The sequence below is a fragment of the Limulus polyphemus genome, unplaced genomic scaffold (genome assembly GCF_000517525.1).
Source record: "Limulus polyphemus unplaced genomic scaffold, Limulus_polyphemus-2.1.2 Scaffold216, whole genome shotgun sequence".
Classification (NCBI taxonomy): Eukaryota; Metazoa; Arthropoda; class Merostomata; order Xiphosura; family Limulidae; genus Limulus; species Limulus polyphemus.
This window is the reverse complement of record NW_013665826.1, coordinates 800,477-827,716: the sequence shown is the minus strand read 5'-3', so window position 1 is coordinate 827,716 and position 27,240 is coordinate 800,477. Positions and strand designations below refer to the sequence as shown.

Here is a 27,240-nt window from a genome sequence, read left to right as displayed (position 1 = left end):
ATTCAATCAGATTGTGTGCTTTGTAAGTATATATTATGATAATAAGTTACGTTACAACAAATAGTTATATTTGTGTTATATTAGTGAACATGTTATGCTGTAGAAACTAAAAATATACATTTTTGTACTATTAACTTTAATATTAAAAGCAAACATCATTAATAATAATTATAATGGGTATAGGCCTATCTGGTATAATTTCAAGTCTTGCCAGTGTTGACTAGAAAATAAGTGAATATTACCAGACAGATAATATTATGTGGCCTCTGTTTCACTGTTTATTTTGATACTTAATTTTAAGTCCGTGCATATAATTAATTCTGATTAAGTAGAAAAATAAATTTTAGAAAAAAGTTTATGGAAGAGGGAATTGAAATGTAAAATACGTGTACAGTTCTATCTTCCTGAAGAACATTTTACAAAATATGTTAGTATCACATTGTCTCCTCAGAAATTGACACCATCATGATTGAATTTCATATTCAGTCTTTTAGTTTTAGATATTTTAGTTATAAAAATTACATTCTTGTGTGAGGACAATTTTATGTAATTAAGATTAATTAATAATTAATACATTAGTGTGCACTTGTGTCACTTAAAAAATGTTTAGTGTTATCAAAAATTACTATAATTTGAGTATATCTTATTCAGTAAATAAACATTTACTTAATTTGGTGTGTTGTGTAGTTATTCAACTAACTGTGAAAATGTGACAAAGCAAGAGATAACTGTAACATTAAAGGACACAAAGAGACCTTTTGGTCTATCTAGGCTACCTTATCTATTCAATTGAATTAAACACTTAAGCAATTCAAAGCCAGTCTTTATCATTCAAATATTTATCAAGCGTTCCCTTAAACTTCCCTAAATTAACTGCATCCACCATATCTGAAGTTAACCAGTTCCAAAGGCCCAATCACCTTGTTGAAAAAATAAAGCTGTCTTAGCTGAAGATGATTCCTTGTCTTACTATCAGTTCCATTAACAGTCTTAAACACCTCAATCAGATCTCCACTAACTCTTCTTTTTTCAAGATAAAACAAGATTAGAGATCTTAACTTATCCTCTTCTCGTATGACAACCTTTCCATCCAAGGTATCATCCTAATAACCCTCCTCTGAAACCTATCTTAAGAATTCAGTGTCTTTTCTAAGGTGAGGAGCCCAAGACTGAAGACAGTACTTCAAATGTGGCTTATCCATTAACCTATACAATGGAGTTATAACCTCTCTAGACTTGTATTCAGTAATTCTGTAGTGGGGAAGGTTTCATTATTGATGAAATGCTCTTAACTACGTAATATAAACTTCTGGAGAAAAAAAAATGCACACCTAGTAATGAGTATAACTAATTTGAAGTAATGTTCAAATTTTATTATAGTGATTACAATGTATTGTTTCATCATTTGGGTACCCTCATTGAATTACACTGTATAAAGAAAATAAAACAAATAATCCATTGTATAAAAGGAGCCTAATTAATAAGAGCAGTGAAAGAGGTAATAAAAACACTTACCTGAGAATAAGTGTAATTACACTTTATTAACAGCTTCAGACATAAGTATTAAGCATTATTCTGTATCAAAGAAGAAACAAAAGCTTGTATATATACCAGTTTGAATGAAAAGAAAGTAATTTATTTAGGTTCAACACTTCAAACACAGAATAACTGAACTATTTTATTGGTTGTACCACCTATTTAATAAAATCTATCTATCAGTTTGTTTAGTTCTTTGCTAATAATGAGAAACATGTTTAGTTTTAACATTATTATTGCCAGAGTGAAGTCAATTTCTTATAATAGATAGGACTATATCTTGTATGTTCAAAACACCAAACATTAAGAGAAATTTATTGGATCTTGTTTTTTACTAAAGTAAATTTTTGTATTTAATCTCTCATTATTGTACTTGAAAAATAGGAAACAAATTGTTTTGCTATCCTGTCTGAAAGATATACCAATATCACTTTTTTGTCTATTTTTCTAGGATCACCTGGGCCAGTAGAATGGCTAATGTAGAGCAGAGGGTTAATGGCCCTACTTATTGTGAATTCAAGGTGGAAAATTATGATCCTGATGATCCCGAATATCAACGACAGTTATGGAGACGACCTGACATTGAACAAGACATGAAAGAGATGGAAAGGAGAAAAAGAGTAGAAACAATTATGAATAGGTGATTGACATTTTTTTGTCAGTTTTAATGTGATGTGCTCTGTTAGGATAAATGTTCTAACTTTCTAATATATGTACATTTAAAAAAGCAGAATTTGTTGCAAATCACATTAACGTCATTGTAATGCAGTAAATTTTCTTACTAAAAATGAAAACTAACAAAAAATTGCACATAATGAGAAACTTAGCATGAAGATGGCCTTTATATGAAGTATCTCGTGTCATTATTACTGAAATACTACCGTAACAGCCTAGTGATTGTACAAAAACATGCAGACTGAGTTTATTGTCATATGAGAAAACACAAGGGACTGTGTGGTATTTTCAGGAAAAATAACTTATTTTTATTATTTGTTTGAATATTATATTACAACTTTTCTTAAAATCAGAGACTCTTGTAAAAAATAAAACTATCTCTAACTTGTATGTTTAATGATCAGAATAAAGGCATAGTTAGATTACTTGTACTTCTTGTAGATATAGATGACAACAAATGTTTCAATTGTTCACTGGCACTGATCAACAAATACCATAGAGAGAGACACACACATTTCTGTAGCCTTTGTCTTTCACAGGACTGTTGGCTTGTAATTGTAGAATTACTTAAGTAAGAGTACTTTCTGCTGTATATTAAAACTTCCTGTTCTGAGCCAATTGTTCATCCTTGCTGTTTATCTTAATTGCTGTCATTAACTTCACATAAAGCTTTTTTTACTGTGAATATAATTAGACTATAGTTTTGAATACTTATATATTACACAAGATGTGGGGGGACTATTCGATTGTAGTTTCATTCTATATAACCAAAACACCACTATATAACAACTGGGTGTCTATTTGAATATTGAAATTTGTATGTAACAATGTGAATTAATCAAACCCTTAGTCACAACAGATTAAACTGAAAATGTATGTGTAGGTGTTTTCAAATGTTTATATATGTTCTGCTGTGTTTAAGCTAAATTCAATGAAACATAAATAGTATTTTTTAACATTGTGGATAGTCTTTTTGTGAATTTTTTGAAGTTGATAATTCAGTGCCTGTTTTATTTTTAAAAATTCATGGTTTTAAAACAATTTTACACTTTGTTATAATGAAATGCTACTAAATGTATATTAAAACTGCATTTGAAAATATTTCCTTTCTGTATAATTTCTTCCTACAGCCAGATGTTTCGAGAAGAACTTGAGAGAATAATTGAGTCTCGGATGAATGATGGATCTGGCACTAACAGCTTAACTGCTCTTAAACAAGTTTCAGATCTTCTCCTTCCTCCTGCCTCTCGTATTTCTTCTGCTCTGCATACTGCTCGCTGTCTTCTGCCTATTAATGACATCAGAGGAGTGGATAGTTTACGTTATGCTAAGGGTGAGAAAATACTGAGATGCAAGCTTGCTTCTGTCTATCGGCTAGTGGATCTGTATGGGTGGTCTGATTCTATCTACAATCATATTACAGTAAGAATTTTCTTCAGTGTTTAGAGTTTAAGATGTAATATATCTTTAGGTTAACTTGACTGGGACTGTATGATAGAAATTTCATCAGAAGAGTTATTAAAGCATTATAACATTTGTGCAATATGTTTCAGCTTATTTACCTTGGTCACATAAAGCCTACATAAATTTATGGCAAAGTAATCATGGAATGATTGGGGGAGGGAATCTTTCTTTTGATTTTCTCTATTTTAGCCATTTTAAAATGGCATACTAAATTTTATATCACCCACAAAGTTTTAGTGAAGAATAAAATTTTATTTGTGGGTTGAAAGTCTAATGTCAAATTGTACATCCTACCCGAATATTTCTTATGCCATATTTTCTTTATTTCAATAACTGAATTAGAATTTCATAAACTTGCAATTTCCAGTAATTTTGCACATCATTAATTAACTGTTTGATATTAATGTACCAAGAAGTCCTTTTCCAACATTATTGATACAGCTTAAGTTACTAACAGCTGTTGTCAACTGAGAATTTTTGAAAATGAAATAAGTTGTCTATCTTGCATATATTGGGAACCGTGGTGTCTGTCTCCCATTTACTGCAACCACTTCCTGCACTGCATTTGAAAAGTTGTGCATGCACGCAAAGCACAACATTCACTTTTGAAATGATGAGAGAACAGGCATGAATAATGTTGATTCCAAGTTTTATTTTGCAAGCAGGATATTCTACACTAAATTGTCAGGAATTAATCACACTATCATTCACGTTTCAAAATGTGATGTAATTTAAAGAATAAAAATTGTATATTATAGTTGAGTGGCTCTTAGTATGACTGAAATGCTCAACAATTACTTTTCACGATGGGTAGTATAAGTAGCTCTGAGCTTTGGCTGTGAGTGAAACCAAGAGTGCAACACGATTAACCCTTTTAAAGTTTCTGAAATATTGATTGATTGTTTTTGAATTCCGCACAAAGCTACATGAGTGAGTGCTATCTGTGCTAGTCATCATCACCCATTGCTAACTATTGGGCTACTCTTTTACCAATAAATAGTGGGTTTGACCATCACATTATAATGCCTCCTCGGCTGAAAGGGTGAGCACATTTGCTGGGATGGGGATTCAAACCACCGACCCTCAGGTTGTGAGTCGAGCATCCTAACCACCTGGCCATGCTGGGCTCCATGAAATAATTTAAATTGATAGATTAACTTAAACTTTTCCTGTAACTGGGGATGGGTATTTTTGTTAGATTAATTTTACCATCACTGGGAACGGGTACTTTTGCTAGACTAACTAAAAACTTTTCCTGTCACTGGAGACAGTTACTTTTGTTTATGCTTCAATAAAATGAAGTTCACTGTCATCCTGTGTAGCTATTTGGCTAAAATACTTAACCCTTAGTTCTTTTTTCTTTGATAATTAAATATGTTTTTTAGAATAGGTAGTTAACATTTCTTATTTAGTGTACCCACTCTTAAGCTGAACAGATTCATTAGTATAGTACAAATTTCCCTAGCATTGATATAGTCATGCTTGTTAATTACAAGTGGATGTTGTTTATAAGTTTGTACATAACAGAAGTTTATAATTAATATTCACTTATGATCAGAGCAAGCTCAGTACTTATAGAGAAACTAAAAATTAACCTGATAATGAGTATAGGTAAATAAATATACTTTACTTACTTTTAGAGATTATAATACATTGTTTTATCATTTGGATTTCTTTACTGTTAACACTATTATTTTTGGCTGTTATACTAAATTAATATTATTAGTATCCACTCAGAGTTTTAAGTGCAAAAATAACTTGTTTACTTATTTGAGTTTGTGTTACTCAATTTAATATGTTCTTTGTGTTAGGCTCGAGTTAGCCAGGACCAAGAACATTTCCTTCTGAACCCCTTTGGCCTCCAGTACCATGAAGTCACGGCCTCATCACTTCTAAAGGTCGACATGCAGGGTAATGTTATTGACCAGGGTTCCAGTAGCTTCAACTTTAACCGGGCAGGTTTCATGCTTCACTCAGCCATTCATGCTGCTCGTCCAGACATAAGGGCTATAATTCACATTCACTATCCTCCTTGTGTTGCAGTGAGTCTTTTTCTTCTATGTTAACCTTTTTGAATATGGGTGGGAGTAATAGTGCACATGTGACTACCTTTTCCAGAGTTACATCAAAATTTTAAACAACTTTATTTTCAATGTATGTTAGTAAGCTTGGCATAGAAATGTAATTTGTAATTCAACTTTTTGTATTATTTAAGTTTTAATTTTCCTAACTTTAGAAGGAAATATTTAAGCAAATTCTCAGTCTGCAACTCTTAGTCATATGGCTTTGTGTCTCTGTTATTCCTTGTTTATACATTTTTTTTCCCTTTCCCTTACAATTGCTTCATATTGTTCAACCAATTAGAACCATGTTCTATAGCTAGTCACAAGCTAGAATATAAATTTGTCCACCTCTTTTTGTTTCACTGAGATATCATTATTTGTTAATTCCACTTTGACACTTCCCTCCCATACCCTCTGTCTTTTAAGAAATGTCTATTATTTTTTCTGACATTGCTATTGGTCATGTTTATAACCAACAGAAAGAACATTGTAGTGTACCATAAATCTTACTCTCCTTCAGTTAGTTTTGGCTGATAGAGATGGTAGTTTGCAAGAAAAGCTTTACACGTATTGAGTAGTTGTTGTCCCGAGCAGTAATGGAACTGTTTAAACACATTTATACGTTAGTTAGGAATTCTGATAACTTACAGTAGTTATTGTATAATATAATATAGTGAGTGGCATGATTTTAGTTTTCTAAAATTCATATTTGAAACCTACATGAATTATGTTTTGGACAACAAACTTAGTAGGATGAATTAGGGTTATGAAAGCAGGCATGATGTAACCCAAAACATCTGTTTACTCCATTATCCTACCTGGTGATTTATTGCTTGTCAAGGTAATTATACTTTTCAATGAGCAATAATTTCACTACAATTAATGTTAGGGTAGAGAAAGTGAAAGATAAAGTATACAGTTTTGTCAAAATAAACTTCATATTTATTTGTGATGTTCTAGAGGTTATGCAAATAAAGTATGAAGATGAAAAGAAGTATTTTTATTCTTTGAATTAAAAGTATCTTTCACTCTGACTGACTCAGTAAAGGCTTTGTAAATTCACAGACAAATCTTTATTAAAACTGCTTTATTGAAAAATCTGATTTTTTGTGTGCAACAGACTTGTACTGTTTACTAAATGCTTGCCAAATTTTGTGAGGATACACTTAGTAAATTTGGAGTTATGTGGTAATAACAAGGTTGTTCAGAATGACCAACCCTGTTTGTATTTAGTTAAAGTATATTATTATGAACTTGTGCTACTTCTGAAAAGCATACTTGTTATCAAGAAAGAAAAATAAAATTCAGGCATCATTCTATTTCTTGGTTTGGAATTTTTCATAATTGTGTCAGTGGGCAAATAATATGAAACAATTGTGTAACATCCTATGTCATAGCTCAAAGTCATTTTTATAAGCCCATTGTATTACAAATATAGATGATTTCCTTGTGAATACAGTCATACAATAAAGCACATAATGTTGTGCATATGCAGTCTTCTATGCTGTACCTTAGTATTACCATGGATGATATGTAGTAGTTGTTTGTTTTTTTCAAAGCCATTCCTTTTTTGCTCAGCTAGTCTTTGTTTTATTCAAATGCTATTGACAAACTGTTATTCTGGATTTTTAATTTTAAGCTGTGTTCACACTCAATGTTAGTCCTTTTATTACTTCATTATTTCAACCATAGATTTATCGTTTTTTATTTTGTAAATATATTTTTATGTTTTACTTTATCTGAATTCATTATTAGCATACTAAAGTCATTTTGTACCTTTATTTACATCTGTGTGGTTAGTTACTGTTTATGGATAATTCCAGGTGTCAGCAACAAAATGTGGACTTCTCCCTATTAGTCAAGAGGCAGCAATTGTTGGTGATGTCAGTTATCATAACTATCAAGGGATTCTGGTGAATCCAGCAGAAAGAGAAGCATTAGCCCGAAATTTGGGACCTATCAACAAGGTGTTTTAATTTTTTCTATTGCATCAAAGATCTTTCTTAGACATTTGTGGAGTTGCTATAGTTCATAAAAATTTGCAATCTTTTAATTCATAATACGTATGTTTTGTTGTTGTACATGCAGCTTGTATTACTTGTATGAACATTGGAAATTACTTTTTTGAAGACCTAGTAGTTAATTTATGTAGATGTTAGGTGAAATATATTTTTATTGAATGAAATGGTATTTAGTTGCTGATTTCTTTGTCTTTTAAATCTATACCAAAATTTGTGGAGATAAGTTTATTTTTTCTCCTATGCACCTATATTCACAAGATAAATCATACTATTATAGTCACCATTAGTGGAGTAATATATGAGAATAAAGTTTCCATCACATTTATTATAAAGTGTTTTCATTTTATGAAGTAATTACAGATTTAAATCTTCCATCCCCAGGTTATGTTCCTGAGGAATCATGGGGTTGTTGTTTGTGGTGAATCACTTGAGGAAGCTGTTTTCCAGCTACGCAATGTTGTCACAGCTTGTAAAACACAGGTATATAAACCACTAACTGATGAAACAAAATGGAATTAATTTTTTCATGCAGATAATTTAATAATGTAAACTTTTACGTACCAGCACGCTTGTAGCATTTGAAGTTTTAACTGCAAAGAGTAATCATTCATTTTCTTAGGATGCCACAATAAGTCATGTTTAATTAAAAAGTCTTTCACAAATTATTTAGTTAAATTAATACTGGTGTTATTTTTCTTGTTGGTGTCTTTTTTTTATTGTATTACTATTATTATTCCATTGTAATTGCTGGCTTCATCTTTTGTAGGTTCGTCTTATGCCTCTAGGCATAGAAAATATCCAGATTATGTCTGAAGAAGCCCAAAAAAAGGTTAGAGACATGGTGAGATCTGGTGGTCAGCATGTGCAGGGTAAAACAGATGATGCCTTGAATGGTGATGAGGACAAGGAGAAAGCAGAGCCTAAAGAGAAGCCAAAGAAAGCCAGAGTTTGGGATTTGGAGTTTGAGGCCCAAATGAGGATGCTAGATAATGCTGTAAGATATTTTGTCTTTGAGGTTTTGAAATTTGGTGTTCCTCTTCATAATGTTTAATTCCTTATGCTTTACTGAGAAGAAAAAAGACTTAGTTTCTTTACTGAATAGTGAACTCTACCTTAAGATTTAATGTAAGAAAATAACAATGTTTGTTTTGCTTGCTGTCTGATGTTTTTTTTCATTTGTTAAATCCTTCTTTTATATATTAACTCCTTCTGGGAAGATGCTGAATATATATATGTATGGCAGAAATTTTGACTTTTTTTTTTTTCATGACAAATCTTCAGAATAAGAATTTTGCTTTTAGGGATTCAGAAGTGGGTACAGTTACAGGCACCCATTGTTGAGGTCAGAAGCTCCAAGAACCAAAAATGATGTAGAAATCCCACCAGCAGCATCATCATTAGCTCAGTTTTTGGAAGAGGAGAAATGGTTAAGGTAAGAGTGTCACATGTTTTATTGATTTGTTTCCAAGCATATAGTTTAAAAGAAGTTTTGTAGTTCTGGTTTTCAATGCCACTGTTTCAAGTTGAATAAATAAAAGTTTGATATGTAGGAACTTGCACTTTAGTACACCAAACTTTATTTTTGAATGAGGAGTCAAATGCAGTATTATAGCAAAACAAAATCTGAAAAAACTGTATCTATATCTACTTGCATACGTGCACAAAATATACAAATCAGATTGGGTTTGTTATTATAAATTACAGAAGATTAACATGATAAATACAAAATTGGGATTCAAAGTCACTACATCAAACTTTTTTTTATTTCTTTTAGTCACTATTCCTGTAGGTATAAAATTGTGTCAACTGATGTTTTGGTGATATCTTTAAGTATTCTTGACTGCTTGCCAAACCATATACATTTACCCTGCTACCATTTAATATGCATAAATTCAATATCACCAGTCAAAAAGAATACTTGTATATACTAAATGTAATTTTCATATGAATGGTGCTTTTTAAATGAATCTTGGCTGACAAATCTATTTTTCTGTCACCATTGTATGATGTATATTTTTAATCAATATATATTGTTATTGTCTAAAGTAACATTTTTATTCCAACCATTTAGTTTTCAGTTTAAATAATTTCTATAGAGTTTAGACTACTTTAATAATTTACTTTATTTTTGTTTGAGGCATTGTTATTGTTTTTATTAAAGTGTGCCATACTATCAAAAAATGTTGTGCTATACTTGTGATTGTATTCAACCATTTGTGTAGATGACGTTATTAACATATTATTATGAATTTCACAGTTGTTTTAAGTATTCAATTCTATATATATGAAATGTTTATTTTGTATTACAGTTATTAGTTAATAATAGGATCAGAATGTTTTAGTTTGAATAGGTAAAAGCAAATCAACATTATTCATTCATAGTAATTTGCACTAAATATCCAATTTTATTTAAGTATGTAGATTAGAATTAACATATCATTTGTATTTCATTTGGTTCAAGTAAACCATCAGGTTGTCTTCTGTTTAATTACACATATTTACAGATACTGGTCTATGGTATGTGAGTGTAGCATTTAACACAAGCTGCATTAAATGACCTTGGTGGTAGATTTATAGAACAATCAGGTAGTTTGTTGGTGCAACCAGGTAGGACATCTGTTTTATAGCATTTATAAGCAAGAAAATGGAACCTTGAATGAACTGTGTATACATAAAGTATGATTCTAATATTCTGTGAATAGTTGTCATATTATTTTAAGTTTAGTCAGATTCTACTTTGTCATAATATTTTAGCTGTGTGTGCATCTTTTGTTTTATTTGCATATGTTATTTTACAGTCCACTAAAGAAGTTATTGGAAGGAAAGAAAGCCCAGGACAGACTGTGTTGGATTAATTCACCCAATGTATATCAGAAAGTTGAAATTTTGGAAACTGGCACAAGTGATCCCAAAAAAATAACAAAGGTATTGTACAACAACATTTAAATCATGATAAAACAGAGCTGATTGTTTTTAGAAATACTTAACTTATCATAAATGAGTTATTCCGAAATGTGACTTTTTTTTATGGGAATTAATGTTTGATAATATTATAGGACAAATGGTTTTGACCAGTTCTGCTGCATGGTTAATAAAATGACATGTTTAGGTTGGGCAGTTTAAAACTATAGCTAAAATCACTATTGAGCATGTGAAATAAAAGATTTTGTTACAAGTAAATTTTTATTCTTGAAGTGTTTCAGTCAACTTTTTTCTCTGCACTTGCAACCAGACACAGAAATAATGCATTTTTGGCACTATACTTTACATTTTGAAAAAGGCATTGCTTTGCAATTATCTTTGTTTTAAAAAAAATCCCTTTAGGTTAAATTTTGATAGAAAAAAAATTGTCAAGAGAAAATTTAGTTATTTCTGCAGCTGCTATGTATGTGCTTACCATTGAATTATATAAGAACCTGTTGAAAAACATGGATTTAAATGATTATCAAACAGATGTTTCAAGCAAACACAAAAGCCGAAGGAAAATTGTATTTAGTGTAGTACAAATAGTTTGAGTTTACCTAAACCAAGTTAATAGTCACTTTTATAATGATTGAAATATGTAAGAGTTTTATATATGACCAAACTAACAAGTCATTCTTTGAGACTAGGATCGATAATGTAGTTATAACTTAAATTAAATGTTGTGTTTTATTAAAAGATCAATTAAAAAATTTAAGTACAATTCCATTAATGAATGTTTTTTCTGTAACCACATTAAGATCTAGCTTTTCTTAAAAAATAAAACAATTATAAATAAATATTTTTTACAATGTTTAGCTTGCATTTTTTAATGTAAAAAATGCACCAACAAATGTTTTGAGGCTGTGTTCGTGCCTGCAAGGAAGTAACAAGGCAAAAAGATTTGGATCTTGTATTTGCATTAGTTTTAGCTTTTTGACTAAGTATGCTCGTTTTGTGGTTAGATGGAACATTGGAAATGTATTTACTCCCAAATAAACAAGTTCTAGAACGATGTAGTTGAATGTAGCTAATTAACTTTTGTTTTGAATAAAGTTTTTTTTTGCATTTTTTGAAAGAAGTTTACCACTTATTTTGGTTTTCCTCGAGATTGAATTATTGTTAAAAAATATTGTTTCTTAACACCTGCATGCGAGATTACTTGGATTAAATATACTCATTTAAAATTAAGATGCTTCACAAAACATCGGATAATAAAATATACATTTTATTTAAACTTTATGCATCTCAAAGCAATAATTCAGTGATTGTAGACTTTAACTAATTTACATTTTGTTTATGTTTTGTTTTCAACTTTAAAACCCTTGTTTGTTTCTTTTTGTAATTGTTTGTTTGTTTTGTTTTTACAGTGGGTAGAAGTGGATGGGAATGGGGACAATGACTCAGTAAGCTGATTTAACATTTTAACTTTTCTTTTGCCTTTAAATTTTATCAGTTAATTTGTCTGATTCTGGCCTGCATATCTAGCAATACACCTCTGTGACTTGTTGCTACTACTGTTACTTGCTGCTAGCTTGCTGGGCTCTGGATCAGAAGGTCCAAGGTTTCATTCAGAAATATATCAATGAACATGGTTCTGACTTTCAGTTATGGGGACATTATGGAAGTGACAGTCAGTCGAGCTATTTGGTTAATAGTAGCTATTTAGTTGGTAGTTGCCATCCATCCGGTTAAAAGCTATGAATTTGAGTTAGCTACTCGTGAACCTTGGGTTCTCTGACTCTGTAGCCCATAATGCATGAAGTGTTGTGTTGTTCAGTTTGGAAATAAATGTCATTTTATTAAATTGTTCAAAATTTACTTTAATTCAGCATTACATATGTATTCTGTGTTCAATTGAGATTAGCCAGAGAAATGTAGTTTTTATATTAAGTACTGAATTCTGTTGTTAGTAAGCTTTATTTGCTGATCAGCAAGAAGAATAATGAAAATAATTCCTAAAATGTTGAAATGAAAATTTTTAGTTTAAGTTTATGGCTGATTTTTAACAGTTTTTCATCATTTTAAATACTTAGTTCCTTTCTTTTAATTTTCTGATCCCCATCTTATATAAATAATTGAGAGTAGTTAATGTTATTGAAATGATTTGTGAAATCTCCACTAGAACTACAGCTTAATTACAATATAATAGTTTATCCTTACTCCTGTAAACAAATGTCATCTCTGGTTTGTACCACAGGAGATTTCCATATTGTAGTTTGACAGTTATGGCAAAGATTTTAAATGGGGGAGTAAAAAAAAGTTGTAGGAGAAAATATTTAGAAGGATGTTAAAATGCTCTCCTTGAACAAGTTGAAATTAAGTCATTGTTATAAAAGAAAAGAAGGAACAAATTTTATGTAGGCTTCATCATCTGCCATGTTCCTTATATTGTCTTTGTAATTTCTATATTTGAACCAGTCTGTGTAGAACAATGCAATTATGAATGTTTCAAATACATCTGAGAAAATGTACTGCTAGAAATTACTTCTCTACAAATTCTTATCTGAATACTCGCAGCTCACCAACTTCCAGATCATAAACAGCCTCAGCAAAACTTGAAGGAAGTTTTCACACTGTCTCAAGTTTGCCTTTTTTTATCCATATTCATCCATGTAATATTTACATATTACCTTTATTCATTGAAACTTTCTACCAAATTATACTCTGCATGGTGTATGTGAAAAGCTGTGTCTGCCAATTCTGCTGATTACTTGTCTGTCATCACTGTTAAATTTTCTGGAATGTGAATTTTGAAAAATGGTCAAAGATAATTATATGAGAGAGAATTTTAAATTTGTATCTCTGCACTAGCCTTTCTCTTAATCAGTTGTAGGATTTGAGCTTTTACAGTTTTTTGGCTCCTTCTGCTCTAATCCATGTAAAACTCTGAGACTATTGTAGTTTTAATATTATTAATACATTGTTTTTATAAATACCTTTATGCCAGTAGTTTTGTTGCAGTAGAAATAAAAGTTCAAATGTTCTACCTTTTTCACATTATATTAGGTGATGGGATCATGTTTCTCTAACTTTAGCTATAAAAATTGTAATAAAGTAACTAATCATACAAAGGTTGTGTAATTTTGAAATATGTTTTATACTTTTAGGAATTTCTTTTTTTTTTGAGGTTAGTTATAATAATCCTCACAAATTTTCACACTTTCATAAGAATATTTGAAATTGGCCCAAATTTAGTGACAAATTAGAGTACAACCCTACTGCATTGACACATTTTAGTCAAACTGTAGTTAACTTTGAAAAACAAATGAAATGCTAAAGAAAAGCATCTTGTATGTATCCAGTTTTTTTTCCTTTTGACAGTGGGTACAGGAAGGATCACCATCCCATAGCTCTTCTGTAAAAATAGAGAGTACTCATCAGTTTCTCCCCAAGAATACTGGTGATCCGAAAGAATTTAAACAGAAACAAAAAGAGGTGAGGTTTTGAATACTTTTAGTTGCATTATTTCATTAGAAATAAAATGATTTTCTGAAAGTAGTAAAATAGCAAATGTGCATATAAAAGGAAAACAGTTGATGGAACATTTATCAGGCGGAACTTGTACTGCTGTGTTGTGAAGGATGTGGCATAGCAAACCCACCAATGACGAGACATGAACTTACTTTACAAGTAACACAAAAAACTTTTTTTTTGTATTTTTTTAACCGTATTTGCATAATTACTGAAACAATTTAGTATTACACATGTTCAAAGTGACCACACTTGATCAAGTAAATCTTACCACATGACATTAGCTGGAAGTGTTATTTTTATTATCTGTTGTAGGTTTCTGTTGCTCACTCTGTGTTTTTATAAAAGTGTTAAAATCATTTGGTTTGGCAGTCTAAACTGCACATTTTTTCTGGATTAGGGTTAGGGGTTTGGTTATTAGGAATTATTCTGTTTAATAATTGGCATGTAAAGTTTTTATTGATTGTGAGTGTGTGTGTGTGTGTCTATATGAATTATTTTTTTTTTCAATAATTTTTTTATTTAGATAAAAGCCAATAGAATGAAGTCTACAATAACAGCTGGACCACAGTCTCACATTCTTGAAGGAGTCTCCTGGGAGGAGGCTAAAAACCTGCAGGTACTGGTTCTATATTAAATATTAGGCATGTATAAACTTTCATTACTGTTCCTGTCATGGTGGATGTAGCTTTATTTTTAAAGGATTACTGCTATAAATTGTATTAAGATATTCACACATCTACATCTAATTTTATAAAATTATGTGATGACAAGGTTTTTGCAATTACTGGTGAAAGTTTGGATTCAACATTTTGAAGTATAATATCACCTGTTTTTAATATAACAAGATTTATACAAAATACAAGGCACATTAACATTACTTTATGTTCATAAATGCTAGTAGATTTAATTGACATTAGTTATTTTTTTTAATTCAATAATGTTTTCTCCTATAAACATGTTTATGAGAAATATTTCCAAAATTAATCAGTTAACCCTTATAAAATACTTTAGTGTTTTAGATATGAAGGACATTTGGTGTGACCTTTGTATTGTAAATTCATTTCAATAATGCAGTGGTTTGTAATCCCAGGATGCCAGGATTAGTGGTGTTGGTGATCAGGTAATATTAGTTGGAGCTGCATCCAAGGGAATCATCCAGCGAGAATTCCAACACAATGCCATGGTTTATAAGACTGCGTATGCAAAGAATCCGTTTGATAATATCACAGATCAGGAACTAGAAGAATACCGTAGGGTTGTTGAGAAAAAACAAAAGGGAGAACTAGGTAAACAATATTGATAGAAATTATTTGTTCCCAGTGTAACAATTTTAGACAATAGTGTAGTTGAAAAAAAAAAATTAAAATTAGACTTTAAGTATAGTTCTTATTTAAAGCAAAATGGGAATTGGTAAACAAAAATGTGAAGAGAGAAAATAAAGGAAAATAAACTGGAATTTTTACATTAGTAAAGAACAGCTATGTAAAAGTTTGATTAAATGCATTATGTTCAGTAATGGAACTGTTACCAAATGAATCATTTTGGCTCTATGTGACATGAAGTAATCTAAGAAGAGTAAGAAAAAAAACAAATAATAAAAATAAAAGTGAGCAATTTTATTAATCCTTCATTAACATTAATTTCCTCATTTTTTATAAAATTTTACTAAACATTTTATAAAGTTCTCTATACTCATTTTTGTGTAAGCACTGGTAAAGTAGTGGATTAATGATAATGATAGTATCTATACAACTTTGAGCTAGAGACGCAGGTGTTTCAATGTTGCATTTGAAGCTGAGTAACATTAAGCATATGAATGATTAAAATCTCCAGCTTGGTGACCTCAGTTATTAAATGGTGCTTGAATGTTTTAATGCTTCTTATTTCTTTATTTTTCCTTCGCTGAGTTTGTATCAGGTTTATGCCTTTATTGTTTCTTGCGTGAACTAAATTTCAAGGAACTTAGTGAAAGGAACGGGATCACTTCAGAGATTACAATTAGTAGGATGAACTTCAGAAATTTTTTTTTTTTTTTACACTTCTTACTTGAAAGATAAAATAATACAGAACTCACTAATTAATTTGTGCTCATTTTAATAATTCTTTAATTTATCTTTGTTTTTTCTGATAAGTTTAGGCAACTTCATGATTAGATTTCACCTGAAAATCAAAGTGTCAAAAAGAGTAGTTAAAGTTTTATCTTGTAAGATTAATTGAACTTTACTATTGATATTGATTATTGTTGACATGTTTTACTTAAATAGTGAAGTTTAAAAGGTTTGAATGCTGAATGAAAAATTAAACAGTCTCATACAAAAAATTTCATAATGAAACCAGAATATAATTTTTATTTACATGAAGAAAAGTACAACCTAGGAATTCATTAAACTTGAGAGAAGTACGTACAATTACAGCTTAGTTGAGTTTTATTACCTACACTTGTGTTTTCAGTGGAGGAGGAAATACCAGAAGAAATAAAACATCTGTTGATAGAACCAGTGGCAGTACCAGAACATCAACAACCAGTTGTGACAACCCCTGCAGACTCGCGATCACCTCCTCATTCTCCCACTACCCCTGTCTCTGAAGATGAAGGTAGGTTTGTTTTACTTTAAAATTGATTGTTACATTTCTTTTATTAAGTATATTTAGAGGTTACCCAATCTGAAAATATTGGATTGGTTTGCTGCACAGTTATATACTCTTTATTGGATTAAAATTTTATTGTTTTTATTATAATATCTGACAAAATATCACAAGATGTTTTAAACCTAATTCACTTGCTAATATCATTTGGTATTTTTTATTTTACTTTTTTTTCATCATGTAACTTGTAAGTTTTTCCTTCTTTGAAGTTTGCGTTATGAATATTTTCTTTTGATCAACTGTTTCTTTTTATTTCTTAAGTTTTGATTTTTTCCCCTACTTGATTCCTGGTAATTTAGGCACTCGTAGAGTTGATACAGATACCACCCAAAAACAATCTCAGCAGAAAACACCAGAGCTGCAGATAATCGTCACTGACGGTCAGTGGTAGCACATGCTGCTGCCGAGATATGTGCTTTGTATTGTCTGGTGTGGTACTGACTCTGCTAAATACTTGTTGGTTGTGGCTTCAAAGTAAATGAGATTCGCTGCTGGTTTGTATTTCTAATGCATGTACATGATTATTAAATCTCTGGCCTAAAATTTGGGAACAACAAATTGATTTGGCTTTACTAACATCTGATGGTGGTTTGAAGCACTCGGTTCAGTTTTGATAGCCATACAAGTACTCACTAAGAGAATTAGTATTTCGCGTAATACAATTTAACTCCAAAGAGAAAAGAGTATGTTCTAACCTAATTATGTATATATATATAAATAATGTAAGTATATTTAACTGAAATAGGAACTTTGTAAATTACCTGACACAAATTTCATGTGACCATGCACAGCTATTTCTCATGAAGTATCAATTACTCTAAAAATAGATTTAATATTCTGTAAGGAAATTAAAACATTGCCTTAACATAGTATTTAAGCTTATTTCTAGTAAATGAAAAAAATCGGCTCTCGTTTAATCATTCTAGAAGTGTTTTATTTCTAAGTTGCTTGACCATCTATAAAAGCATGATGTAGGATTGTTCACAAAATATTTGTCTTTTTAGGATTATTATCCATAGTATCATTAAATCATGTACCGTTCAACAATCTGTTTCTTATGGGCACCAGTATAGTGTCATAGGCACAAGTATTAAAGAAAAAAAATCTGTTGTGGGAAATTGTAATGTTTGATTAAATATATGGCTTGGATTACTGGTTAAATATTGAGTAGCTTATGTTATATCTGCTTTAGCAAAAACATTAGAATTAAGAAAAAAATGCTGTGATTACCTTTTTCTTTTTCCCCAAATGAATTTTTAGATACTCACAAATTGTGTTTTACCAATAAGAAACAATCATACTTACAATTTTATTAGTTAAATGTCAGAGAATTGATCAATTTAAAAAAATGTTAAGAGTTAACATTAAGTTACTTCACCTGTATGTAGGATAATGATCTAGTTATTGATATATAATTATATTTAGGTTATTTGAAAGATTTGGATATCAAGATTAAATACAGACTCTTCAAGTTAAAGTCAGTTTTGGAATAAATATAGTATGTTCTCTAACCATCAAACAGGGGATCGTTTCAGACTGCTGGATAAGACTCCTGTAATCTTTGAAGTAATTAAATAAGCCAAAATGAAATAACTTTGTATGCTGCTTTCTTTGTTCTTTAAGAATATCACTAACACGTATATGGAATCATCTTCTTTATTATTTTATATCAAAACATTTTGTTTTGTCACATTTTTTACTTCTTTACTTCGCCTAAGTAGATTTAGCTTTTGAAAGGAAACAGTCCATATAAACACACAATTTTTGAGGCAAAACGATTTTCAGATCATAAGTTGAAGCTGATATATTCAATGCATGAGTAATGCATGTTGCATTCCTAATAAACTTTAATTTATGTTATTGTTTCTGTATTTGCAAGTTTGTTAGCATTTTTTGTTGTTATCATTCTTTGCATTTATATAAAATGTTTTAGTAAAATGGCGCATATGAATAAATGCCAGCATCCTTTTTAATTCCTCATCCCAATATGCACGATGCTTGATTATTGCATGCTTCCATTCTTCTTAGTTTTTGACGCCTCGAATGATCCAAGTGTTCAACGTTCTCACTCTGTCCGACTATCACCAGAAGGTATGGTATGGGAATTATTTTAAAGTTTATTAAAAACAGTTTTCTTTGAAATTTTTCTGGACAGTGGAATGTATTATCGCTTATGGTTTGCTTCTTAAAAATATATATTGCAAGATACACAGAAAAATTATTTAAAAAACTGATTTAAAGAGATTTATGGTTTCTCGTGGTGACTACTGTTATTGTCATAGAAAAGACGTTAAAAATTAAGTTTTATTTGTATCCATACTATTATGTTTTATACTTCAAAAATTTATTGTTTTTAGGTAATTTATTTTCATTTTGCCAACTTGTCAAGAGGTTCAGAGAAGTTTAATTATTGAAAGTCGTGTTCTTTTTCTTTTTTCTTTTTCCTTTTGATTATCACATTAGTTCGAGGTGATTACTATTTCCAAGGGTATTGATTAAATTTAGCCAAAAACTAATATTTTTTTAACGTTTCTCTCCAGAAGAAGTCCTTTTTAAATTAAATGTAACAACTAGTCATGATATGAATTATATTGTATTTAAGTAGGTACTGTATACTATAATACTAGTAAGTGATAGTGTTAATATTAGTTGTTTGTAGAGATGTATAGATATTTGTAACTAAGCTGTTAAAAAGTTTGTCTCTGTACTTATTCCACATGTCATATAAGTATTGCCATTTAGTTTTGTGTAAACACATCTTTCAAGAATTAAAGGGTGGAGTGTATGTTTGAGAAGAACATGAAGCATTACTGGCATTGTGAACAAATAGTTACAGTAATCTAGGTGCACTACCGCATAAAGAATGAAGTGTTGTAGGGAGAGTACACTGTTCTCTGACTATAATCCTTCCCTTTGGTATTAATCTGTCAATCATAAGTTGACATAATGACGTATTACCACTTATCTAGCTGTGAAAATGTTAGACATCAATGCATCTTTCTTATCATTAGTTAATCCTTTCTGTGATTGGACAACTTATGACTTTATAACAGCAAAGAAAAAATAATAATCTTTCGTAACTTTTTTTATTTTGTAAATCTGTCCACTAATCATTATAGTACTTCTAGAAACACAAAAGTGTAACTTTGTTTCTTTTTGTACTAAGTATACCACTGTATTGTAGAGTGATTACCTATCCACAGTTATATGTAAACCTCCTCCTAATTTTGCTAAGTGATGACAATTTCTCAGTACTGAAAGTCTCCATTCAAAAGGTAATAGTTAGTAATCAACAAAGATGGATAAACTTTTTTTTATTATTATTAAGCACAATGCAAAAAAAAAGGGAACAAACCCCAGGATGTTTTACACTTTTACATAGATGGCAAAAAGTGTTTGATATTCCTTATAAATCAAATGATAAGCTGTGATAATAAATATCTCTTGCTACAAAACTTGTTTGTTCATTGTAAAAGTTTACCTGTTTTGTAAGAAGTATTTGGATAGATAAACAAATTCTCTAGAGCTTCAGTTTACAGGCAACATATTTCCTCAAAGTGTTACAAAAATAGCCTTGTAGTGTGATTTAATTTGAAGTTTGAGATAACTATGTTTTCAAGCTGCTGGTAACCTTTGAAAATAAAAAAAAAAAAGAATTGTGGTTAGTAAATAGTAAAAATAAGTATTTGAACTTCCAGTTGACACAATTTTTATGAAATTTTCCAAAAGAAACAACCTTTCTAAATACAAAATGCTTAGATGTTTTTTTATTATCTCCATGCTGCACTTAGACCAGTCAGAGTTAATCTCTCAAAAAGTTGAAGGTAAGGTCTAACTTTAAATTTGTTTCTAAGATTAAATGATTGCATGGAAGTTGAAGCACTTGTTTCATAATTGTTATTACTCAAGTGTTTCCCACTAACTTGAATTGATGCATGTTAAAATATGCATGATGCATGACTTAATTCGCAGCTGCTGAGAGTGAACATGAGAAGTACTTCCAACGTCGTGCTTTTTCAGAACGTAAGCCTAAACAAAAATCCAGTAAGTCTCATTTTAAATGTTCTTCAACTTATAATAGAATTAACCATTTTAAACTTGAATTTAATTGTGTTTTTAATATAAGTGTGTGTTTGTATATTATATTTGTTGCCCCTTTTGTTTTTTTGTAACAAAAGAAATTTTCTAGTATTTCATTTTGTAATATTTAATATTCAGTATTCATTAAAAGTAAAATGTGAGTCGGTACACTTTAATGAAGACTATTTAACAAATATATTGGACCATGTTTTTCAGCATATTCCAGACCTGTTGTAATTGTTTGCAAATTGTTTTAACCTCAAAAGAGTCAAAGTAATGTCTTGTTTTTAGAAAGAATATATCAGACATGTAAATAATTTTAAGTACTTTTGTTTTTACATGGCGTATATTGAATGTCTGTTGTATTGAAAAAGAACACCTTAATTTAATAACATCCCACTAAAATACTACAAGAAACTTGAGATAGAAATATAGTTTTCCGAGTCACTGATGCACTTCAAATATGCCTGGCTATAAGTGCCGAGATGTGTGTGTGTGTGTGTGTGTATTTGTATACAGGTATTCGTTACATAATTTTGTAGAAGAACTATGCAGAAACTATCACTTACTCTTGGTTTTGTGTTTTAAATAAGGTGATACTGCAGTAAATGGAGAAAAGTTGAGGTCAACAGAAAGTGGAGATGTATCAGCTGCTTCTCGCAGCAGTAAAGAGGTAAATTGCACTTGTAGCAAGGTAGCAGTAAGCTCTGGTTGTTAGTATTAACAGAAACTAAGTAGGTGAGCTTAAGTGTGCATTATATTTTATATGGATCACATAGTAAAAAAAAAAAAGAAAAGATAGGATGATTAGATTTGCTTTATCTTCAAATGATTTAACTTAACAGCTGACTTCTACACATTCAACTTTTATCAAGAAACAAAAGATATGCTTTGACTGATATACTGACATCTCTGTGTGTGTGTGTGTTTACATATAACTGATTGACTTCAGTTACATACCTAAGTCAACCAGTTATATAAAACTCATAAAGCATACACGAAATAAAATCTGTATACTATTTAATTAGAACTAGTAGCCATGCAGATATCCAAGAAATAGCAATATTTAATCCAGTCATATAAAACTCGTCAGTTTAACCATTTGTACCAAGATATTAATTTATCCAAGTTATAAATTCAGCTGTAGGGATGTAATAGTATGATGGTCAATCCCACACTATTCATTGTTAAAGAGTAGTCCGAGATTTGGCAGTGGGTAGTATTGACTAGCTGCTTTTCCCCCTAAGTCTGTCACTTCAAAATTAGGGATATGTATTGCAGAAAGCATTCAACTATCTCTGCACAAAATTCCACAAACAAACCAAGTGACAAAAATATTTATTGTAATTGCCCTGTCTTTTATGAATTGTCTGAAGGGAGTAGAAGTGTAACAATCACTACAAAGATTGTAACAACAACATAAATTAAATATTTTTTTCTGTTTTGAAGTCTTCACTGGGGATACCTTTCATTTATTGCAGGGGGGGGGGGGATTAAAAATTGTCTTTATTTTTTTCATGAGTGTTTTTGCTGCATCTGTTAAAACTAGTTTAATATATGTTTTTCTTTCTATTGATATATTTTCCTGCATCTGTTAATAACAGTATAATAAATGGCTTTACTTTATATGGCTTTTTTTTTCATGCATTTGTTGAATAAGAAATTTGTTTTTCAAGGGATCTCCAGCCAAGGATATTAGTGAAGGATCACTTAAAAAAGACAAGAAGAAGAAAAAGGGCTTGAGAACTCCATCTTTTCTGAAAAAGAAGAAGCATAAGAAAGAAAAAGAAGACAAAGAAAAGGAAAAAGAAAAGTCTGCTGCATAAACATAGGATTTTGGTAAGTGTAATATTGTTGTTGAAAGTAAAGTGTTATCAAATGAGTATAGAATATGCACAGTTTTAATAATTTTATTACACTTTGTCCAGAACTTGTCAGTTTTAGCACATGGTTTTACTTAACATAGTAGTCTATTTTTCAACATCAAACTGACCATTGTAACTTTTTTTTTATATCCAATTTTGCAACATTTCTGAACATTACAAGAACTTTCTAATTATGTCAGTCACAAGCATAAAAAAATGTAGTGTAGCAGAACTTCTACATTAGAATTGTTGGTTGAGGCTCAGTTTTTCAATTGATTTCTACAATTGCTCGAAACTTGAAGCTTTCCTAGTTTTTTTTCAAAACTTTCTAACAACAATGATAGTTTTCTCATGCATGTCAATTCATAAGTGCATACATTGTAAAGTTTCTGTCACATGAGATTGTTTTAGCCTAATGTAGCACCTTCAGTATTCAGTTTTTAATTGTAATTTTTTATTTATTTTGTAAATATGTGAAATATAGAAAGCTCTAGAACAAAAATCTCTGCTTACATTTAGTTACCTACATTTTGTGAGTTATGCTAGAATACTTCAATTTTAATATTTTCATTTTAAGTTTTCAATATTTTTTGTGCTCTGTTAGCATTTCTTAGGTCCCCTTGTGGAACAATGGTAAGCTTGCAGACTTACTACCCTAAAATCCAGGGTTCCACTCCTTACAGTGAACACATCAGATAGCCCAATGTGGCTTTGTTCTTAGTGTCATTGTGTGTGCTAGTGTGATTCCCAGTTTGCCCTTGAAAAAGAAAGGTCCACCTTTTGAAAATGTTTGGGTTGTAGAGTTTTTATCATTTTGTTCTAGTGTAATTCTAGATTAGTCTGTAAGAGGAAGGATTTTGTTACATTAGTTATCGTGGTCAGTTACTTTGGTACTAGCATCAACACTGACACAAATTTGCTTTCTGAAATGCATACTAGAAATTATTCAAAAAACTGCATATTAAATATTTCAGTAATGTGCTCGTCTCCCCATGTATTTAATTTAGGCCATTTGTTGGTCAAGGGTCCTCCTTGATATTGCTAGCAATAAAGAAACATTTGTTAGACATTAATTTTAACAGAAAAATCTGCTCAATGTATATTTTTTAAGTTTTGGTGATTGTATAAAATCAAATTAAGATAAATGTTTTACTTGATTTGGTTTCTTATGTACTTTGAAAAATAATTTAAAAAAAAAATTATGAGCAAGGCATTTCCAAATATATGGTACTTTTTTCAGTGATGCTTGTGAGAACTACCAATAGCTGCAGTTCCTTGTCAATGATCTAAGATGTTACTGTTTCCAAACATGAAACTTTTAAACTCCTATTTGGATTTATGATTAAAATGTCAGTAGGTTTATACAGGACTTTCTTCCGGTCTTAAGATCGTGTTAGAGATTTGGAGTAGTTGTTAATACACCAGATTCACAAGTATTTAAGAGAAGATAACAGCTACTTGTTTTCTGGCAAGTTCAGAACAAGACTACTGTTTGGTACTTAAGTATCAAAGTCATTGGAGCTAAAAAAAAGTGATTACTTATTTTATTACTACAATTGTATTGAGTTACCCAAATGTGAAGGAAATTAAAAGGTCAAACAAAGATTTTATTAAATAATAAGTGCCTTAGAAAAAAAATGTAACCGCAGAAAAATCAATTAAATGTCATCAAAGTTTGAAAAATAAACAGATAGCTCAGCATAAATAGTTTAACATAATCCTTTCTCAGATTATGTGGTTAATGGGTTCCTTTCTTTCCAAGTTTATATCTTTTATTATGTGGTTAATGGGTTCCTTTCTTTCCAAGTTTATATCTTTTATTATGTGGTTAATGGGTTCCTTTCTTTCCAAGTTTATATCTTTTATTATGTGGTTAATGGGTTCCTTTCTTTCCAAGTTTATATCTTTTATTATGTGGTTAATGGGTTCCTTTCTTTCCAAGTTTATATCTTTTATAACTAATTTACCATTTCATTGAAGATTTATAAAATTTTGTTCATTTTTGAATTTGAATTTATTATTATTTTTCCTAGACCTCTTTACAACTAACGAAATAAGCAGTTGTCATTTATTTGTTCTGATACTCAACTGGACTTGATAAAATTTTAACTGTCTTTTAGAGATTAATGACAAAATAAGGTTTTGTGTGTTCTATATTAAACCAAGTGTGCAAATATTTTACAAAAGTAACTTAGTAATTTTATACTGGGCATTCAGAGTTGATATATATAATCTATTTTTATAACATAATATTTTCCCGCTTTTACATATTTTATAATGTACATTTATTTATTTATTTTTTTGGTAAAGTATAAAATATATATATATTAGTTTTGTAACTAATATAAAACTGCTTTATGCAACAGTAGTTTAACATGGTAGTTTTGATATATTGTCTTTAATCAGATGCATTTCATATTAAAAAGTTCACTTTTAGTAATCAGTTGTGAGACCAAGTTTATTAAATTCAAGAAACTCGCACACATATAGATACATATATCTGTCTTTAGGTTGGTAATGAATTACTGGAGTGGTTTGACATTTAAATCAGTCTTTATTATATGTTCTATGGATGCTTATACAGTGCTTCCTAAGTACTGACAAGTAACTATTTTACACTATTGAATTTTTAAGGCTGCAGACCTATGTTTTCTTTGTGTTTGAATACTACATTTCTAGCAAAAGTTCCCAAAACACATTACCATGTAAATTTGAAACCTAGGAATTTTGTACTTTTTTTTTTTCTCACTCAAAGTTGTGTAGTGTTGTTTTTGTTTTTTCACAAATTTTTTCTTTAATTACCATTCAAGGGAAATACATAGCATTGCATTGAAGAAATTTTAATGCTGTCTCTGTGTGTTTTGATATGACAATTTTTTTAATAATGTTTATGTTTTAAGATCTTTTGGGTTTTAAGAATCTCACTGTGTATTTTGATATCTTATCATTTTAAGATTGTCCCTATGTATTCTCATTTTCATATCCTGCCATTAATAGTATTATCTGTGTATGTTTTTAAGTTGAAATTGAAAATACATTTGAGAAATATTTGAATATATTTATCTTGCCTGATGTTCTGTCCTATATAAGTATCATTGTAATAAAAGTATTAATTTTACTTTTTTTGAGTGATGAAAAAGAAAAGCTAGTAAATATTCATTGAATTATCATAAAAATATAAAACCAACACTATTGGTGGCCAGTCTAATATATATATCCAGGCACAATTTACAATGTTTTACTATGTTTTTAACAGGTGCAAGCCTTCCAGTCTCAGTCTTGTTGTTCAGTGAAACCTTCCACCTCTTTATATGCTTCTGTTGCCATGGGTACAGTTGAAAGTTAGTATTTGATGAGCAGCAGTGTTGTGGACATCATTAAATGAAGGTTATCTTTTCTTTAAACTGATGTTGAGACTAGGCAGCACATCCACAAAACTTGCACAGTAAAAAGAAAAGTGGCAAGACATGATGTAATATTTAGCTTTGTTGTATACAAACTTTTAATATTTGCTGGTTTTGAGCTTTAGGAATAAGCAGATGTTGGCTTCTTTATTTTGACTGAAGAGGATTTTCTTTGAATACAGTTATTTTTTAACGAGTGCCTGTGAAAAGATTTTTTTTTCCACATCATTACTTCTTCACAATCTACAGAAAGCTTTTTAACCAGTTCTTTTTTTTTTTTGTAATATTTGATAATAAAGTACTTGTATATTGGGTTTTTATCATGTAAATGTGGTTTTGTTTTACCTTTGGTTTCATTGCTATGTTCCTTACAATAATAATGTTTGTGAATTGTCTGCTCCTGCCTGGTTGCTTAGTATGTTTCTATGAGAATGAAGGTAGGCAGCTTCTCAATCCTTGCTTAAGTTTTGCCTAGAAATTGGTAATTTTTTTCTTTTTGTTAGATCAGTGTATTAACAGACTACTTCTGTTTTATGTTTTAGTCTAAATAAGTATTATATGCATTTTTCACTGAACCCTGTGCTAAAGCCAGCCTGTGCTAGGTGCTACTTAGCAAAACCATTTCTGGTTTCCATGCTTGTCTGGGCTTTTAAGTAATATTTTATTTACGATGATTTTAACTTCTTCAATTATGTAGTATTCTTTATTATTATTATTATTATTATTATATATTTTTTATTTTTTTAGTAATTAAAAGTAAAAAATTTTTTTTTTTGACAATCTTTGTATTCTTTCACATCCATTTCCTTAAGTATTAAACATTTAGTTTAGAAAATTATTTCAATTTAAAACTGTTTGGTAAAGTATAGAAAAATTGTATTATATTTTTGATGACATTCTGTATTGTTGACTTTCAGGGACTAATGTTGCTGTATTCAAAAGATAAGTGGATAAGTGATGGATTTTGAAAAGATTGTTTCACATTGCAATTAAATTGAAGTAAATAATACTGCAAAATGTTTGTTTAAAATAAATTTATTTACATACA

General features: G+C 30.0%; 1 protein-coding gene across 8 annotated transcripts; it reads left to right on the top strand.

Moving 5' to 3' along the window:
* On the top strand, positions 1-27,240 carry LOC106478492 (protein hu-li tai shao-like). Of its 8 annotated transcripts, XM_013939040.2 has the most exons (20): positions 1-22; positions 1,988-2,176; positions 3,342-3,633; positions 5,487-5,717; positions 7,562-7,705; positions 8,141-8,239; positions 8,526-8,753; positions 9,061-9,191; positions 10,558-10,684; positions 12,091-12,126; positions 14,045-14,158; positions 14,721-14,813; positions 15,288-15,483; positions 16,649-16,792; positions 17,143-17,223; positions 18,872-18,934; positions 20,816-20,887; positions 21,517-21,596; positions 22,600-22,762; positions 26,045-27,240. In XM_013939040.2, exons 2-19 carry the CDS (start codon positions 2,007-2,009, stop codon positions 22,747-22,749), a joined length of 2,451 nt encoding a protein of 816 aa, XP_013794494.1. In that variant the 5' UTR covers positions 1-22; positions 1,988-2,006; the 3' UTR covers positions 22,750-22,762; positions 26,045-27,240. The 8 variants fall into 8 exon arrangements, with proteins under 8 accessions (XP_013794494.1, XP_022237807.1, XP_013794495.1 ...); XM_022382099.1 differs by lacking the exon at positions 12,091-12,126; XM_013939041.2 differs by lacking the exon at positions 17,143-17,223.